General features: G+C 32.7%; 1 protein-coding gene across 1 annotated transcript in view; it reads left to right on the top strand.

Moving 5' to 3' along the window:
- Positions 1–21541, top strand: part of Col24a1 (collagen type XXIV alpha 1 chain) — a 393162-nt gene that overhangs the window by 158295 nt on the left and 213326 nt on the right. The window contains exon 21 of the mRNA XM_046443140.2: positions 16208–16261. Coding sequence (XP_046299096.1) covers positions 16208–16261 — 54 coding nt within the window. The remainder of the gene's footprint in view (positions 1–16207; positions 16262–21541) is intronic.

Genomic DNA, 21541 nt, shown 5'->3' with positions numbered 1-21541 from the left:
TATTACATGTGTGTGCCACCATGTTCATCGCTAGTTGTGAATTCTTTTAACTTCTGTTTATCATGTAAAGTTTTTATTTCATCATCAGATCTGAAGCTTAGTTTTCTGGGTATAGTATTCTTGATAGGTATCCATTTTCTTTCAGAGCTTGGTATGTATTATTTCAAGACCTCCTAGCTTTGAGCATGTGGGTTGAGATAGCAGCTGAGATCTGAGCTGAGATCCATATCATTTCTCTCTAAACATAATTTGACCTTTTTCTCTGGTAGCCTTTAAAATTCTATCATTGTTCTGTATGTTAGGCACCTTGTTTGGGTCTATTGTAACTTTATAAATTTGGGGTCTTATAAGCCTCCTGTATTTGATTTTCCATTTCATTCTTTAGGTTTGGGAATTTTTCTGATATTATTACATTGAAAGGTTGTTCATTCCTTTGGTTGGTGTTTCTGTGCCTTCACCTATCCTGATAAATCTTAAATTTAATCTTCTAATGTTTTCCCATATTTCTTAGCAATTCTGTTAGTGGTGTCTTAACATCTTTTCTCCCTGGTCAGCTTTATTTATATATTATATATTTTGTTTTCATTGCCTGAAACTTTGTTTTCTAAGTTGTCTAGTCTTTTGGCGATACTTTCCATTGAATTTTTAGTTTGGTTTATTGATTCCTTTGTTTTGAGGATTTCTTCTTGATTTCTTTTCAGAATCTCTCTTTATTGAAGGGATTTTTCACTCACTGCCTTCTCATAATCTTAATGTTATCTTTTGCAGAGCAGAAGATTTAAAGACCAGCTTACCAATTATTTCTTACATGGATTGTGCCTTTAATGCATCTAAAAATCATTACTATTCCCAGGATTACCTAGGTTTTTTTCCCGTTATCTTCCAAGAATTTTAAAGTTTCAGACTTTACATGTAGACCTATGATCCATTTTAAGTTAATTTTTGTGAAGGATATAAGATCTTTGCCTTCCTTCCTTCCTTCCTTAGGTACCATTTGTTGAAAAGATTGCCTTTGTTCCATTATATTGCCTTTGCTCCTTTTGTCAAAGATCTATTGACTGTATTTATATGGACTTACCTCTGTGTTTTCTGTTGTTCCATTGATTTATTTGTCTATTCTTTTGCCAATACCACATTGTCTTAATATTGTACCTATATGGTAACTCTTGAAGTCTGGTAGTGTCAGTCATCCAACTTTATTCTTTAATATTGCGTTAGCTATTTTTTATCTTGTCTTTCTTTATATGAAGTTTAGAATAAGTGTGTTGGTATCCACAAATAATTTGCTGTGTTTTTGATTAGCATTGCATTGAATTTATTCGTCAAATTGGGAAGAACTAACATCTTGACAGTGTAAAGTCTTCTCATTCATGAATGTGGAATATCTATTTTTTCTTTGTTTTCTATCATTGCAGTTTTGTAGTTTTCTTCATATAGATCTTGTGCTTATTTTCTTAGGCATAGACCTACTCTAACTTCCCCCCTTCTTTTTTTACTTTTGTAAAACTTTGTTTTTGTGCTAATGTGAATGGTATTGTGCTTTTTATTTCAAATTCCTCTTGCTCTTGGCTGGTAGATAGGAATGCAATTAATCTTGTATTCTGCAACCATGGTATAATTATATATCAGTTCCAGGGGATTTTTGTCATTTTCTTTTGATTTCCTACATAGCCAATTGTGTCATCTCTGAGCAAAAAGGTTTGTTTTTCCTTCTAACCCTTATATTTTTTCTTGCCACATTGCAGTAGCTAGGAGTTCCAATATGATGTTGAAAAAGAAGAGTGAAAAGAGACATCCTTGCTTTGTTTTTAATCTAATTTTATATTTTCATTCTTTTATTTTTATTCATACAACTTATTTTTTACTTTTCAACTTTTTTATATCATTGATTTTATTTTTTTAAATACATGACAGCAAAATGCATTACAATTCTTATTACACATATATAGAGCACAATTTTTCATATCTTTGTATATAAAGTGTGTTCACACCAATTCATGTATTTATACATGTACTTTGTTTTGGGGGTTTTTTGGCATTACAATTCTTATTACACATATATACCACAATTTTTCATATCTCTGTTTGCATGTGAAGTAGGTTGACACCCAATTTGTGTCTTCATATATGTACTTTGGATAATGATGTCCATTACATTCCACCATCCTTGCTAATTCCCTGCCTCATCCCTTCCCCTTCCACCCCTCTTCCCTATCTGTAATTCATCTATTCCTCCCATGCTCCCCCTCCCTACACCACTATGAGTCAGCCTCCTTATATCAGAGAAAACATTCGGCCTTTACCTCACACTACATCTCAAAGCCCTAGAAAAAGAAGAACAAATCAGCAGCAAAACAGTAGAAGGCAAGAAATAATTAATTATCAGAACTCCCTGTCTTGTAGGCATCTCTTTAGACAAACCAATTATAACTAACTATTTTCAATAGATCTTTTAGGTACACCTATTATATGTCAACCACTAATTATTATTATTAGTAGTAGTAGTAGCAGTAGTAGTAGTAGTAGTAATAGTAATAATAATATTACTGTAGTGAATTAGATCTGATTCTGTCTTCAAGGAGCTTATAGTCATACAATTAGTATTCAATCAAACTATATCAAAGGCTCCACTATCTCTATCTGTGTTTTTCCCAGGCATCAGGTTTGATTAGGTGTGATAAAATAAGAAGTCAAAATTGAATCATTCCTTTGAAGTTTGGAATCAATACAAGTCCTTAAAAAAATTGTAAAATAGTCAAAGAATTTCTTGCCTGAGGCTCCTGATTTTCCTTTCTATATTATTTCTCTTAGGCATGAGTTCTTGTCCATCTTAGATATCCAGTGTGCTCTTTTTCTTCCTATAATTTGCCCTTCCCATATAAATCACTTTTTAGGGAAAGACATTAAAAATATATTTCATTCTAAATAGTAAATGCTTAAGATTTAACTGTAACATATTTCTCTGTCAAGGACATTTATACCTCAACACTTGAAAAGGAACCTGAAACTACCACAGTAAATATCTGTAGTGCTTATTTGTGGTGCTATTTATTGAGCAGGGAGAAATTTGTGGATGAGTGGAATATTCAGTGCTTTTCAAGTTAATCATACCATACCTAATGGTCATCTACTCAACCAACAAGGCAGGACAGGACTAGCCAACATTTCTGCTAGTGTCTTCTAGTCAGGAAGCACAGATATTTATAATACTTGGTTAAAGAAAAGTACTTTGAAGTGTTGTCATAAATGTGAAGTATTTGCCATTGGCATTGAAGAGAACTGTTCATCATTAAAGATAATCTGAATAAATATTCCTTCAACCCACTTCAAGGTTTTTTCCCTGTTCTTAATGTTTTAGTTATTATAAACAAATTATTAAGTTACTGAAATAATGAAGTAAATCTATCTGTGCATCTAGGTCTTCATAGAACTCTAAGTATTAGAGGTGTCCAAATATAAAAACATCACTTGCTTTAAATATAAAGTTTAGTTTTTCCTTATGTTTTTCTGTTTTTAATAAAAGCATATGGAAAATACTAAATAGGAATCTTTTCTATTTCTTTAAGCATAGTACTATCAGTTTTAAGCACAAATCCCATATGAACTCCCAGTTCTGGCAGCAGACTGCCTTCTAATGTGGTAGCAAGAGAGTTAGAGTGTTTGTTGATTCAGCTGTAAACTCCCCTAGGCTACTGAGATTGCCAAGTATTTGAATTTTGGATGATGTTCCTAGTAAGCGAGGCCAATTGTTTATCAAAAAAGTGATTCAACAGCACTAATCACAGAAATGCCAGAAGTGGCCAAGCAATGGGTCCTCTTTGTCCATCAGGGTGGTCTTCATTAGAGACAAAGACTGAAGCTAGTTTGGAGAGTTGGTTCATATCAAATAAAAGCATGCTTCTAAATGTCCATGTTAGCACTTTAGAGGACTTAATGGGAATATGCCAACCTGTGGCTAGCTGTTAGCTTATTAGAACTTAGTGTTAATGGATTCCTTTTACCTAAGCAGATTACTTCTTTGTTATCTTATATGAGTTGGATTTCATTGAGTAATTTTGTGTTTTCAGTTGTCACTCAAAAAATGGTGCTAAAAGTATGTGTGATTAAATCAACTGGTAAAAAATTATTTATTGTGTTCCTATTGTGTGCAAACTGTGCCCAGTAAAATTGTAGAATATATTTAAAAATAAAATATTATCCATAATTTAAGGAAATGAATAGTCTAGTTGGGAAACACAAAGTATATGTATAAAGAAAATAGATATCTAACAGCATACATATATGAATGTGAAGATATCATGTGAGAAGTAAGTAATTATTATATAGTTCAGTGATAGGAGAGAGATTAATGTAAAATGAAAGGATTAAAAAAGAATTTCCAGGGGAAAAAATGGACCTTGAGTTATATTGTTTGTGAAGAAATGGATGGTAAAGAAGAGGAAATTCCAAGCAGGGTAAATCACATGAGCAAAGCATTAAAGAATCACATGATTATCTCAATAGATGCAGAGAAAGAATTTGACAAAATACAGCATCCATTCAGATTGTGACACTGAAAAACTATTAGAGAAGGAACAAGGAACATACCTCAACATTGTAAAAGCTATATACGAGAAACCCAAGGCCAACATCATTTTAAATGGAGAGAATATAAAAGCATTCCCTCAAAAATGCAAATCAAAACTACTCTAAGATATCATCTCACTCCAGTCAGAATGGTAGCTATTATGAAGACAAACAACAATAAGTGTTGGTGAGGATGTGGGGAAAAACTCATAACATTGCTGGTGGGACTGCAAATTGGTGCAGCCAATATGGAAAGCAGTATGGAGATTCCTTGGAAAATTGGGAATGGAACCACCATTTGACCCAACTATCCTTCTCCTCGGACTATACCCAAAGGGCTTAAAAACAGAATACTACAGGGACACAGCCACATCAATGTTTATAGCAGCCCAATTCCCAGTAGCTAAACTGTGGAACCAACCTAGGTGCCCTTCAGTGGATGAATGGATTTTTCAAATGTGGCATATATACACAATGGAATATTACTCAGCAATAAAAGAGAATAAAGTCATGGCATTTGCAGGTAAATGGATGGCACTGGAAAAGATAATGCTAAGTGAAGTTAGCCAATCCCAAAAAAACAAAATGCTGAGTGATTTCTCTTATATAAGGAGGCTGACTCATAATGGGGTAGGGAGAGACAGCATGGGAGGAATAGACAAACTCTAGATAGAGCAGAGGGGTGAGAGGGAAAGGAAGGGGGCAGGGGGTTAGCAATGATGGTGGAATGTGATAGACATCATTATCCAAAGTACATGTATGAAGACATGAATTGGTGTGAACATACTTTATATACAGAGATATGAAATGTTGTGCTGTATATGTGTAATAAGAATTGTAATGCATCCCAATATCATGTATTTAAAAAATAAAATCAATTAAATTTTTAAAAATTAAATAAATCAGTTCTTTTCACTTTCAAAAAAGAAAAAAAATCAAGGATGCACACTTTGACAACTTCTGTTCAACATAGTCCTTGAAACCCTAGCCAGAGCAATTAGATAAAAGAAAGAAATTGAAGGGCTATGAATAGGAAAAGAAGAGCTCAGGCTATCTCTATTTGCTGATAACATGATCCTATATTTAGAAGACCCCCCAAAAAAACTCCACCAGTAAATTTCTAGAACTCATAAATGAATTCAGCAAAGTAGCAAGAAGCTAAGATTTCATCTCACTCCAGTCAGAATGGCAGCTATTAAGAACACAAACAACAATAAGTGTTGGCAAGGATGTGGGAGAAAAGGCACACTCATACATTTCTGGTGGGATTGCAAATTTGTGCAGCCAATATGGCAGTATGGAGATTCCTAGGAAAACTGAGAATGGAACCATCAGTTGGCCCAGCTATCCCACTCCTTGGTCTATACCCAAAGGACTTAAAAACAGCATACTATGGGGACACAGTCACATCAATGTTTATAGCAGCACAATTCACAATAGCTAAACTGTGGAACCAACCTAGATGCCCTTCAGTAGATGAACGGATGAAGAAAATGTGGTATATATACACAATGGAATATTATTCAGCATTAAAAGGGAATAAAATCATGGCATTTTCAGGTAAATGGAAGGAGTTGGAGAATATAATGCTAAGTGAAGTTAGCCAATCCCATAAAACCAAATGCCAAATGTTTTCTCTGATTTCAGGAGGTTGATCATAATGGGACTGGGAGGATGGGTATGGGAGGATTATATGAACTTTAGATAGGGCAAAGGGGCGGAAGGGGAAAGAGAGGTGATATGGGGGTAGGAAAGATGGTGGAATGAGATGGACATCATTTCCCTAAGTACATGTTTGAAGACATGAATGGTGTGACTCTACTTTGTATACAACCAGAGATATGAAGAGTTGTGCTCTATATGTGTAATATGCATTACAATGCATTCTGCTGTCATATATATCAAATAAAAATTTTTTAAAAGATTATTTTTAAAAAAGGAGTAGGAAGCAAAATGAATACCACTAAGTCAATTGCATTCCTATACTCCAATGATGAATCAGCTGAAGGACAAATTAGGAAAACCATCCCATTCACAGTAGCCTCAAAAAAAAAAATACTTAGGGATCAGTCTAACATAAGAGGTGCAGGATCTCTACAATGAAAACTACAAAATAATAAAGAAAGAAATTGAAGAAGACCTTAGAAGATGGAAAAACCTCCCGTGTTCTTGGATAGGCAGAATTAATATTGTCAAAATGGCCATATTACCAAAAGTGCTACACAGATTCAGTGCAGTTCCCATCAAAATCCCAATGATGTTCTTCATAGAAATAGGAAAATCAGTCATGAAATTTATCTGTAAAACAAGTGGCCCAGAATATCTAAAGCAATCCTTACTGAGAAAAGCAAAGCAGGTAGCATCATAATACCAGACCTTAAATTATACTACAGAGGCATAGTAACAAAAATAGTATGATAGTGGCACTAAAATAAGCAAGAAGACCAGTGTAACAGAATAAAAGACAGACAAATCTACAACAATACAGTTACCTTGTACTAGACAAACACACCAGAAATACACTGGAGAAAAGGTAGCCTCTTCAACAAATGGTGCTAGGGAAACTGGAAATCCACATACAGCAAAATGGAATTAAACCCCTGTTTCTCATCGTGCACAAAAATCAACTCTTAATTGGATCAAAGATCTAGGAATTAGACCAGAAGCCCTAGTAGAAGAAAAGATAAACCCAACACTTCAACAGGAACTGACTTCCTGAACAAGACTCCTAAAGCACAGAAATAAAATAAAAAATCAATAAATAAGATGACATTAATCTATAAAGCTTATTCACAGCAAAAGAAACAATCAAGATCATGAAGAGAACCAACATAAATGAAGAAAATCTTTGCACCTGCACCTCAGATAGGACATTAATTTCTAGGATATATAAAAAATATTTAGAAAAAACTTAATGCCAAAAAACAAAAACAAATAACAAATAACTCAATAAATGGGCAAAGGAACCAAACAGACCCTTCTCAAAAGAAGAAATACAATTAATCAACATATCAAAAAAGTGTTCAACATCTCTAGGAATTAGAGAAATGCAAATTAAAACCACACTAAGATTCCATCTCACTGCAGTCAGAATGGTAATTATTGAGAATGTGTGTAATTACAAATGTTGGCAAGGATGTTAGGAAAAAGGAACTCATACATTGTTGGTGGGACTACAAATTGGTACAACCCCTCTGGAAAGCTGTATTGAGACCCTTCCAGAAACTAGGAATGGAACCACCATCTGACCCAGTTATCCCACTCCTCGGCCTATATTCAACAGATTTAAGATCAGCCTAATACACTGACATAGCCACATCAATGTTTATAGCAGCACAATTCACAATAGCCAAACTATGGAACCAACCTATGGTTGCCCTCTAACAGATGAATGGATAAATAAACTGTGATATATTTACACAATGGAATATTACTCAGCCATAAAGAAGAATGACTTTATATCTTTTGCCAGTAAATAAGTGAATCTGGAAAATATCACGCTAAGTGAAATAAGCTGAACCCCAAATGCCAAAGGTCAAATATTTTTGCTGATATGTGGAAGCTAAACCATAATAAAGGCAGTGGGTGGGTAAGAAGTTGTTCAGTAGATTTGAAAAAGGGGAATGAAAGGAAGGGAGGGGGCACAGGAATAGGAAAGACAGTAAAATAAACCTAACCTAATTTTCCTATGTACACTATGAAAATACCTAAGTGAATCCCACCATAGTGCCAACCCACAAAAATGGGATCCTAATTTGAGTAAGATATATCCCATGATTATATAATTTTATCAAGATGGATTCACTGTCATTAACTAAGAAGAACCTATACATTTGTTTTCAAAGGTAGATAGTGATTACATACCATCTCCTCATAGCAATAAAATTTTGCTTTATTAATCAACTAACTTCCCACGCTATGCCAAAAACATACACAGAAAATGATGAAATCTTTGAGATAAAGAGTCTTCAGAATATACATTCCATGAAGCTAGAAATTTTATTGTTGTTGCTGTTGTTACCTAATGTATATTCAGTACCAAGAATGGTGCCTGACATAACTCTGTTGAATGAGTAAACCGATGGATATTCTTTTTATTTATTTATTTATTTTTGGTACTGGGGATTGAACTCAAGGACATTCAACCACTGAGGCCACATCCCCACCCCTGTTTTGTAGTTTATTTAGAGACAGGGTCACACTGAGTGAGCTTTGAACGCCATCTTCCTGCCTCAGCTTCCTGAGCTGCTGGGATTACAGGCATGCGCCACTTCCCTGGATGGATATTATTTAATTAAGACATTCAGAAGAATTCTGAATAAGTTGGATAGATAGATATTGAGTACCTAAAATTATATTGATCCAAACACATGTATCAGATGATGACCATCCTGTTACCTCCCAAACAATTCTAAATAAAAAAAAAAGTTCAATGAATAAATTCTACGTTTTCTCTTAAAGATCTTCAAATCATTACAAACTGTTATCTCTAAAAGAGAATGATTGTCTAAAATACCAAATACCAATTACCTCTTCTAAAAATTTTATTGAACTATAATTGACATCTAACAATTGCATATATTTAAATTATTCAAATTAATAATAATTTGATAATTTTTGACATGTATAAATTGTGAAACCATCACCAGAATCAAGATAGTTCACGCATCCATCAAATCCCCAAAGTTCCTTGTTCACCATTATAATCCTCATTTCTATCCTTTCTTCTCACTTCCTCCTCAGGCTATCATGAGAGGTCTGCTTTTTTTGTCATACAAATTAATTTTAAAATTAAATGCTTATTATAGTTTTGTGTGGCTTTTAGAAGAATTAATGTAGACTTTCCAATTGACTTGTGGGTTCCTTTAAGAATGATTTCAAAAATACTGTGAAAACTATTTAAGAGTCTTTATTTGGAACAGAGAATATATGTTGTTATCATAGGAATTTTAGTGCCTTTGTTGTTCTGAGGATTTTCTCTGATGAGTTTTTAGGATGCTACACATATGGAATTCAGCTGTGCTATATTTTCTGCTCAAGTATATGGAATTACTAAAGGGAAAATATATGAATAGGAATATCTGCAAAATTTTTCAACACTATCATAATAAAAACAATCTGTTTTTGATGACTCTTTAGATCTGAAACAGCAAAAGAGAATGAAAGAGAGCCAGATACCTAGATGAATTCTTTTGTTTTTTTAATGCATTCATTTTTCCAAAAGCTCATATTTTCTCCCTATGGTTTTCCCAATAAACAAAACATCTCCTTCATTTGCATGCTTCCTATGCTAAAGTTTAGTTTCTATAGTTAACTTGGAAAGTGAATTTATTACTTTGGCCCTTTTAAGTATTTTTGTTAGCATTTTGGATGGCTTATTCTCACATAGAAAAGTTAATTTTAATCTTTTTTTTTAATTACATTCCTGCTTGGAATTCCCATATTGCTGATTTGATGTGTATTTCCACAAATGCTAGGGACCAAAATCTTATGACTATGCTGGATCCCTATCTCAAATCCAAATTCTCCCCTTAAAGAACCTCTCTTTCTTTGGATACATTCTTTCTTGTTTGAGTATGTTAAATTTCAGTTCTATAGAACTTATAATAATTTTGTGTGGGTTTTTCAGACAAAGGATAACTTTTGAAAATGCATAAGTAAAAATATAATTACTCAAATAGAATACATTTATAAATTTGGCCATTAATTTAGGTCATTGGATATTTATTTAATTTACTATATACTCAATACCAGACTAGGCTTTTTTTACTTTTCCCTTTAGGAATTCATAATTTACATATTGGTTTTATCTTTCTATGGCTATTTTTTCCAACAGCTATATTTATCTTTACTTTGTTCAGACTTACAAACTACTCAAGGAATAAGTTTAAGCCAAATCATACTGTGTTTTGTGTATTTCAAGTACAAAAGACATAAAAGCCAATGAGAATTGGAAATTTCCATAAGTTTTAAATGACCTAAGGGTTATCTATAACAATAGAATATTTTAAAGCTACCTTACAAAATATCAGAAAAGTTTGAATTATCCAAAATATGTACTTTATTTTTAAGCTGTTATTGTAATTTAACATGCTGTTTCCTCCAAAACAATACAAAATCTGAGCTTCACTAATTTTATCTGTGGGCTAATTCAATGAATAAAATCTTTTTTCTCTCTAAAAGTCTTCATATTATTATAAACTATTGCCTACCACAAGCAAGTCGTTATCTTGATCACCAGTATCAATTAGCTTTTGTGTTTTTTACAGTTTTTTTTTTGTAGGTATAATTAACATAAAATAAGCTGCACCTGCACTATTTAAATTGTATAATTGGATAATTTTTCACATATGTATAACCTGTGAACCATTATCAAATCAAGATAATGAGCTTTTCTGTCAAACCCAACAATTTCATTATTCACCTTTTATAATCCCTTCCTTCTGTGCCTCCTGCTCCTTCCTTTCCAGGCTACCTCTGATATGTTTATGTCACTATAGATTAATTTGTCTTTTCTAAGGAAATCTTTATATAGACGTATTCATATAGTATGTACTTTTGGGGTGGCAGTTGGTTTCTGGCTTCTTCACTTAACATAAACATTTTTAGATTCATGCAAGTTGTTTCATTTTATGCATATACCTTCATTAGTTTACTCATTGTATTTACTTATTTGTTGATTGTTTATCCATTTACTATTTTAACTGCAAAGACTATATATTTCAATAGAAAACAGAAACCTTATTGCTCCTATAGGAAAACTACTAACGTGTTCAATGTATGCAATAAAGTGTCTTATATTAATTCTGTTAGGATGCTAACTTTTGAGCTTTCTTATTTACTTCCAAATAAGAAAGACAATATTTTACTTTTATGATTTCCTAGGAAACTAATGAACTTTGCTAGTGCTTTGGTTCCCAGGTTTTGCTATAAAAAATGCATGTGAATTAGTCTCCAGCCTTTAGTGATTAGAAAATAATAAAAACTTTTGTTTTTACTGGAGAGAATGCTGAATCACTCTTAGTGCTACAAACAGATGTGAAAGGCCTGAAAATAGAAGACACATTTGTATTTATTATTTTTAAAGCTACTTCATTTTTCTGCTTCTTGGTAAAAATTGGTGGTCACACTATTTCTACTAAAAAGACACCAGAAGTCAGGTTGTTCTTCCTTTTTCTCACTAACCCATAATATTTTCAATTGTGATATGATGACTTAGTTAAGATACTGAAGTATGGTGTGGGCGAAAATGTTTTGACTTGTCAACATCAATGTTATTTTGAATTTAAAAAATGAATTAAAGCATCTTTATTAGATTTTTGTTTTGATTTTTGTTTTTATTTTTCTTATATATTTGATGCCAACATAATTTTTAAAGTAGAAAGTGTAGATTCTAATATTATATTTTCTACTTTTTAATCTGTAAACTTTCTGAAATTTTGTTGCTTTGCAAAGATGCCCATGTCCTGTAGTTTGATTTACAGTTTGAGAACTAGATTTAAGCATTAAAAAAGTTTCCTTGGTAGATATGTTATCATTAAAGTTGATCGAGTTAACTCTAGTTTTTATACTTTAAAATGTCTTACTTAAAGTCAAGCTTTCTACTCAGAAATAACTCAGGTATGAATTTTTACAATAATGAAAAAGTTCTTTGGCCAAGTTTCTAAGCTATCCTGTGTACAAAGGTAATGTGTTTCTGAGCATTTCAATATAGTTTTAATTTTAAAATATTTAACTTACTTGACTGTAATATGAGATCAGATTTATTGACATCTTTTATCTTGTTCTCTTTTTTCTTTGGAATTTTATTTGTTTTTAATATTCCTTTACTAATATTTTAACTCACTAAAGGATGTGACTCAGTGGTAAAGTGTTTGCCTATCGTGCACAAAGCCATTGGTTCAATCTCCAACGTGGCAAATCAAAATAAGGAGGAAAGATTCACACATATATTAAATCTATTAAATCACCTTAGTAATTTTTCTTACTGTTTTATTGAGCTGGATGTGGTGACACATGCCTATAATCCCAGAAAATTGCAAAGCTGAGGCAAGAGGATGGCAAGTTCAAAGGATTCAGCAACTTAGTGAGGCCCTAAGCAACTTAGTGAGACCTTGTCTTAAAATAAAAATAAAAAGGCCTGAGAATGTTGCTCAGTGGTTAAGCACCACTGGATTCAATCCCTGGTACCAAAATATATAAATAAAATTTTTAAAAGCCCACAGAGAACTCTATGAAACATGTATATCGCATATAATTATAAGACAAATACCCTGGTAAGTACCACAAAGGTAGAACTGCCAGTTAATCCAGCCAACCACAAGTTCATCTCTCTTACTCAAATTAAGCAGTTCCTCACTGTTTTTCTTTCATATTCTATTACTTAAGTATGCATCCTTAAAAATAATTGTTTAGGCATGTGTGTTTTATTTTCTAAATGTTTTGTTTCAGTCAGCTATTTCATAACTATGACTAAAAGACACAACCAGAACAACTGTAAAGGAGGAAAAGTTTATTTGAGGGCTCACAGCTTCAGAGGTCTTAGTCCATTGACAGCAGGCTCCATTCCTCAGGCCCCAAGGTGAGGCTGAACATCATGGCAGAAGAGTGTGGCAGAGGGAAGTGGCTCACATGATGATCCGAAAGCTGAGAGAGAGACTCCACTTGCCAGATACAAATATATACCCCCAAGTCACACCCCCAGTGCTCCACCTCCTACAACCACACCCTACTTTCGGTTACCATTCAATTAATCCCATCAGGTGATTAATTAATTAATTGGGTTAAGGCTCTTGTAACCCAATCATTTCTTGTCTGAATCTTCTTGTGTTGTCTCACATGTGAGTTTTTGGGGGACACCACACATCCAAACCATCACATCTTTCAATCTACCAATTCTCCCCCATTCCAAATTTTCCCCTTAAAATTTAGTTGTTGAAGCTCCCCCATCACTTGGCCTATAAAGTTTTGCTTAGTCTAATTTTGTTACGGACTCATGGTGTAATTCTGATAATTCTTTGTCCTGTGTTTTTCTTGAAAATTGGTTGTCATATTACAGAGTCCTGACCATATTCATGTTTGTTTGTTTCTTTGTTTTGGCAAGAAAATGGGTGATAGTGTGTTCTTTCATCAAGTAGCACATAATGTCTAGTATCTCTCTTTTCTGTGTGTGTGATGTTAGTAACAGTTTAAACTCAGTGCCAAATCCATTACATCATTTGCAGGATTGCAAAATGAATGGTTTTTTAAAACTCTATTATTTTTTATTTATTGGCTGAAATATATTTTTATCTATTATTTGGATAATAAAGGTAAAGTATATATAGGAAAGGAAAAATAAATGCTTGGTGGTTCACCTTTTTTTAAACTACATTTCCAGATAGAGTTTTCTCCCTTTCATCTTTATACACGGGAAGTTTTTGTTGTTGTATTTTGACAACAGGCTTCCTTACTTCCTTGTATTATGATGTGACAAGGTGTTCTAGGATCATCTGGAAAATGGACAAGCTATGAATTTTTCCATGGTGATGCTGTGAACCAGGGTCTGAACTGGTTGTAAACTAGTACTCAGGGATCAAAAGTGGCAAGCAGACATGTTGTCTTCTATTTCCAAAGAGGTCAGTCAGTCAACAGCAGCAAATTTCTGCCAGATTTTGTCCTAGTTGGTGGGAATAGAGTTGTGAATGGTATATTGTACTCGAGCAGTTTACAACCTGATAAGGAAAATAAAATAGGCCAAAACCCCAGGTTAAGTGCTTATGTTGGACTTGAGAATTGTTTGTGAGTTCTTAGGGAGTAAAGAAGTATTTAAAGATGAAGTATAGCTTTTTGGCTTGGAAATTTGTGGATAAGGGCAAAGAGGAAATGCAGAATGAGAGAGGAACATACTGGAGAAGATACTCTGTTCAAATTTGACAACTCACTTACAATAGAAACTAGAGCAGAGGTGTCTTGATACAAGTTGATGGCGATTTTCCCCCTTAAATAAAGCAACGAAGGGTGTGTTCAAGAGAAAGTGATTAGTGAAGCAATCAACAAGTCTATATTAAGGATATCCATAATAACTGTTCCAAAATTTCTAGAAATCTAATCTGGTGCTTAGTATTTGAGGTACCACTACCTTTTCTTTTGTCAAAAGTATCCCTGACTTTACTTTTTCTCCACAGAATCCAAGTTTTAAATCAGGATTTTAATCTGTCAAAGCATATCTGTTTTAATCCAGTCTTGAGGAATAAGCATCACTTTTTAAATTTGTTTTTCTTTTTTTAAAAAAATTTTATTATTGGTTGTTCAAAACATTACATAGTTCTTGGCATATCATATTTCATACATTTGATTCAAGTGGGTTATGAACTCCCATTTTTACCCCGTATACAGATTGCAGAATCACATCGGTTACACATCCACTGTTTTACATATTGCCATACTAGTGTCTGATGTGTTCTGCTGCCTTTCCTATCCTCTACTATCCCCCCTTCCCTCCCCTCCCCTGAACTAGTTTTGCTGTCCCATCTTACTTGTTGGGTTTTTACCCCCATCACATTTATCCCTTAACTAAGCTACCTATTCTGGCTGACATTAATATTTTATCTTCAGCCTTCTTTGCTTTTAAAGTTGCTGGCATCCATGAGGCACTGGATTCCATCCTCAGCAACACATAAAAATAAATAAAGTACATAGTATCTCCATGTACAACTAAAGAAAAAAGAGTTGTATTTGATTGTTGCATTTTCCTTACTTTTTCCCCTTTTGTTCATGTCAATGAGAAACACTGAAACAACTGTGTGATAAAATCAATACAAATGAAACCATAATTATTAGCTTATCATTATTGAAATTAATCATAGTGTATCAAATTTTGATTCAATACTTCAGTATGAATTTTAATCTACCTATTTTAGAGTAACATCCTAGGACTTTGCTTAGATTTTATTAGCATTATGATTCGCTTCTGTTTCTGGAAATAATTTTAGATTGATAGTATTATTTCCAAAAAAGTAAAAATGTTATTCTTGTGCAATATGAGCATAAGTCAAAGATTTTGTTATCAATTGATGATGAAACCAGTAAGACACTGAGTTCAAATTGCATTTTGGGAGCTGAGTATTTATAGACAATTAAATATGGGATGTTACAATAAGATAGTTAGATACAAAATTTACTAATACCCTGTATATTAAGCCATATTGTTTGTTTTGAGTGTTGTTTTTTCGAACCAAACTATCAAAAACTCTACACGTTCACATATAGTTATTATACAGTGAATCTAACATAATAAATTCATCTAATCCTCAGTGGCCCTGTTTTCTATGGGGTGTTGAAAGGATATGACACATTCCTTTTTTGCCTCACATTCAAGTTGTTAATATTTTTTTAGTAAGATTTCCATTCTCTTACATTGGATCAATGAATTTTCTTTAGGTTTGAGGATTGTTTGTTTAATTGATAAAGTAAGCTCTGTTTTAGTATACTTTGTTTTATATTCCAATGTTAAACAACTATCTAATGTGATCTTTAAAATAGTGATCTTTTGAAGAGTATAAGTTGCTTTAAGTGGGCATGAAAGGAAAAGGATGTTTTATATTCTTAATAGATTTAAAGTAATTTGATATGGAATAAACTCTATTTTTATGTCCTCTAGGGTTTTCCAGGAGATATTGGGGTTCCTGGACAAAATGGCCCTGAAGGACCAAAGGTAAAAAAAAAAAAGTCTGATATGGATATCTAATCTCAATTCTCAATGAATGGGAAAATGAAAAAGGAACTTATGAATATCAGAACACTTAAGACACTTTTTGATGTCAGGATTCAGGTAACTGAAAATGGTTTTCCTGATTTGATATAGAATCACTTATTATTAGGATAATGTTTTGACTCATATAACTCACTCAAAAAATATTTTGTTGAAGATATGGAAAAGCACATAAGAATTCTGAAAAGCCATAGCATATGAATAATGAATGAGAATTTTCTGATCATTAAAAGTCTTTAGGGCCAATAACATATAACTGATTAAAATAAAAGAAAACCTATGGTATCCTGGAACCTTTACATAGCACAAAAGAGCTAATGAAACATAATAATCCATAATATCCTTTGCTGTTATTGTGTCATATACTAGGAATTACCCATAGAAAATTTAAATACTAAGCTTTGCACACAGGCTACCATAAAATCTGGGCATTATAAGCAAATATACATTGTGAATAAAGATATGAAAAAATGAATCCTGGAAGAGTGGCAAGTTATGAAATATAGTTGGAGTGGAAGGTGTCAATTGAGGGGAAGTGGGGAAGGATAGGAGAAACTGGAAAAGAAATTAGTAGCTGTGTTTGATAATGTAACTGTACTATACTGTATAATGCATACAGCAGTAAATTTATAGAAGTCATTTAATTTTTATAGCAGCATTATTATATATTACCCCATTTACAAATTAATAAGTTATTCACTCACAATTAAATAAATATCAAGTGGCATACCCAGAATTTTAACACGGATCTGATTGCCAAGTCTAAGCTATAAACAGCTTAGCTTGGGAATTAAAATGTGGAGAACATTCATTATCATGTTGAATAGTTTCTACTTTATCCTATGGGCATCACAAAGTAATCAAATATATTTAAGTAGTAAAGTATCCTACATGGTTTATTTTTTGAAAATATACCTCATATGTCAATAAGGAGAGTGTTTTAAAGATCGGGGTAGGGGAGGGGAGGGGGGATAGTAGAGGATAGGAAAGGCAGCAGAATACAACAGACACTAGTATGGCAATATGTAAATCAATGGATGTGTAACTGATGTGATTCTGCAATTTGTATATGGGGTAAAAATGGGAGTTCATAACCCACTTGAATCAAAGTGTGAAATATGATATATCAAGAACTATGTAATGTTTTGAACAACCAACAACAACAACAAAAAAAAAACCAACTGTCCAAAAAAAAAATAAATAAAGATCGGAAAAACTGAAGGCATGGACATAAACTGTAAAAAGCTAGGCAAAAACTGATAGAGCTCTGAAACAACATTCATTCATTTATCTATTCAGCAAATTTTGCTGAATATTTGCTATCTCTTATATTTAAGAGAGCAATTGTGCTATACCCTAAGGCTACAAAATGAAAAATCTTCATCCCTACTTTCAAGAAATGAAATCTAGATACACATAAAAGCCTTTATAATATAAAAATGAATAGTGAATACTATATAATACATAATGCTTTGAGAGAAAAAGATATAACTTGAGCTGACATTGATGAACAATTAAAAATTTCCAAAGCATCTAAATGAGATGTATAGCATTCAGGAATAGGAAACTAGTGAAGCAATGAAGATATAATATTTGGAAAATATTTAAACTAAAAGTTATGCATTGTTTATATGAAATTAAAATTTAACTGGGCATTTGTATTTTGTCTGAAAACACTATGTGCCACTTACAAGGTTATCCCTATAGGCAACAATTTTTCTTCCTGTCTTCATTTAAGTATCCTCTGCCTGTTCATGTTCAACATGTTTTGCATCAACTTCTGTCCCAACTCCTGAACAACCTCATGCCATTAATTAAAACTGCTATCCCAAATTCTCCTTTGACTCAATATTTCCCCTCTTGGAAAAACCATTCCCACTACCAATATTGTAGTTTAGGCCCTTTTTATTTTTCCCCCAGAATTAACGTACCTCAGTTATTCTCCTTTCCTGCAGACTGGCATTTCTTTAAATCTTTGGCCAAGCACTGATGGAATAATCTTTGTATAGATCTGATTATATTGCTCTTGTGCTTAAATCCTTCAGTGATCTCTATAGTTTCTAGGTTAAGGCTTGTATTTCTTTACTTTTAATACAAGGGTCTTTATGACCTAACCTTTTCTCTGTAACTCTGTATTCACATAATCATATTTATCATCAGTGCTTTAAAAGCATCACTTCAGCCAAACTATTTAGATGACCAGACCATGCCATACTTGTTTAAATCTCACAGCTTTTTTCATCTGAATACCTCTCTGCCTTCCTTGCCCTTCTTCTTCTAATATCTATACATCACATACTATATTATACAGACAGCTTTCCTTGTTCCTCCCAAATCTAATTAAGATCTTTCCTTGTATTACTGAAAAAAGAAATCAAGCACTTATCTTCATATATTATACCTGTTGTGATACTTAACTGTCTCTCTATTATACTATATTAAAGAAGAGTCTAGTGGATTTTATGTACATCACAATAACCAGAAAAATATGCAAAACACAGAATGGGAACTCAATTACTGTAGGTTGATTGCTTGAATGACTGTGGATAAAAGCTATTTTGGAAATAGAAACAAGACAGCTTAGTAACTTATTAAATGAAGGTGAGAGAAGTAGTCAAATGTAAAACTGAGGCTGATTTAGGCTACTGATGTCATTGAACCTAAAATAGGAAAGAAGTAGAATGATTCTGACATAACTTTTCTATGCACATATATGAATACACCACAGTGAATCTCAGCATCATGTACAACCACAAGACTAGGATCCTATTTAGAATAAGATGTACTCCATATTTATATAAATATGTCAGATTATACTCTATTGTCATGTATAACTAAAACAAACAAGTTTAAAAGGAGCTAAAAAGGGACTATAGAAGGACTTTTTGGTTTGGAGGATGAGGAAGACGAAATTTTATTCTAGGGGGTCTTAGTCTGAGGTATCTATATGAAATCTACACAGAAGTAATTAACAGCTAGTAGTAAAGCAAGATGAAAGTGCAAACAGTAGCATAAAGAGAAGCTGAGGAAGATAATATAGATGGTGGGGTTGAGGTTTTTCATGTTTGCCTTAACCCTTCACATCAACAAACTTGGAACCTTGAAACATAATACATATATAAATAATACATAATACATAATAATATATACATAATACATATATAAATCCATTTATTTATTCATTTGTTCAATAATTAATTCATTTGACCTGCATTTAGTTTTTCCTGTGTGTTAAGCCAAGTACTAAATTTGAGATTATAAAGATTTCTATCTAAACTGGTCCCTGGATGAGACAAAAAAATTCATTTTGTTAGAAGTGCTATAAAAAAGAGTTGATGACATGCTGTGAGAGTCTCAATATGAGCAACAGATTTTTGTTTCAGGAAATTGGGAAATACTTCAGGAGGAGTAATTGTTCAACTTAATGTCGAAGCATGCATATTATACTAGTTGAAAAACCAGATAGCTTGCAAAATTCTTTAAAGTTTAGAGATTTTGTTTTGAAGTTTTGTCCAAAAAAATGTCAGTAAACTAAAGAAAGCCAACTGAACTGTTTATTTAATATGATTACAATAGTGATCTTTATAACTTCCTTCTCACTACTTCTGTTATTCTTAAAAGTGAAATGTTTAAAGTGAGTTAAATGATCTGAAAACTAGACGTTATATTGAACACTAATAGTTGTATTTCCAGTGCATGATGATTTTGATTTTCTCTTACATTATCTTAATTTATTCAACAGACATGAACTTATAGCACCAACAATGTGAGACAAATTAATTTATACTCATCACTGAATCTTAAAACAATATTTTAGAAAGTATGATTTTATCTAAAGACCAAAAATTTTAAGGAAAGAAGAATATAATCTTGTGTTCTATAAGTTGAGAAAAATCTATTTTGGTCTATTTCCCTGGTCCTTCCCATTTGCCTTGAATTTTTTTTTTCAGGAAATAGAGGCAAACATACTGACCCTGTTGACATGATGTGTTTCTTTAGCTGCATATACTATGTCATATACGCATCTCAAAACTTCCTTTATTTTGATATATATGTCTTATTTGGAAAGGGAATAATATAAATTACTAAAGGTCTGTCGAGCCTATACCATGTTGACATCAAGAAAATCATGTGCTCTGTATTAAAACAAAATTACCATCTTTGCAAATTGGATTCTTTCCAGAACCATTTGACAGTTCAAGAAGCCTTTATTTTTTCTTAATTTTTCTGCCAGCTAACTAAAAAATTCAAACTAGCATTGGGAACTTATGTTAAATGTGGTTCTACTGACTGTAGAGTAGTATGTGTATGTATATTTGTATAGAGATACTAAACGTACTTCTGTTAAGTCTTCTTGAGAGCCCCCCAGTTTGGTAGTCTGCTTTCAGAAATCACAAAGCATTAGCAAAGCCACATCCTTTTCTGCTTACTTCAGAAAATAAGAGGACCTAATAAATATCCTCTGTCTAGACAACAAAGGAATAATATATTTGTTGCTTTGATGGTTTGTGTTTTTACTTTGGTTATGGTATTAGACATGTCAAAACTGACTTATTGTCTCTCATATAACAACCCCAAGTAATTTCCAAAGAAGGCTTACTATTTATTTTGCAAAATATATGAAAATAGCTTTTACACTATATCCTTACAGCATGCCATGTGTTTATCAGTGTGGAGGAAAGCTAACTTGATAATAGAAAGACGCATAACAAGATCACATCAACTCAGTCCTGGATATTTACATTCCATCCCCTAAGTCAAGATTTTAATCACAGATTTCTTATATTAACCATTTTATTCTCCAGGCAGCATTTACTCAACTGAGAAGTATTTATTGAGTTTGTATAACAGGCAAACATTGTACTGTGTTACTGTTTGTTCTGTGTTAAGTAGTGACTTGAAAACAAGATTAAGACATGGTCTTCTCTGTACTAGGGATTTATAGTCATCTGTAAACACAAGTCTGCCACATGTGAAAAGTTAAAAAGTATAATAACTAGGCAACATGATAAGAGAGTAGTGAGGACTTCAAAGAAGAGAGTAGTCTCTATAGCAATTTTTCTGAAATTGAGATTTCAATTTCAGAAAATTGGAGAAATTGAGATTTATTTAATATGAAGAAATTGAGATTTAATTTGGAGGAATTGAATTTGGCCAAGTGGAGCCAAAAAGTAAGACATACTAAACAACAGGTATAAAATCAGCACAAACATAGAAGGCAGG

Source organism: Marmota monax, unplaced genomic scaffold (assembly GCF_021218885.2).
Source record: "Marmota monax isolate L192 unplaced genomic scaffold, Marmota_monax_Labrador192_F-V1.1 WCK01_AAM20220418_F8-fsc00046, whole genome shotgun sequence".
Lineage (NCBI taxonomy): Eukaryota > Metazoa > Chordata > Mammalia > Rodentia > Sciuridae > Marmota > Marmota monax.
The sequence above is the reverse complement of the archived record's forward strand: the minus strand, read 5'-3'. Positions and strand labels throughout refer to the sequence as shown.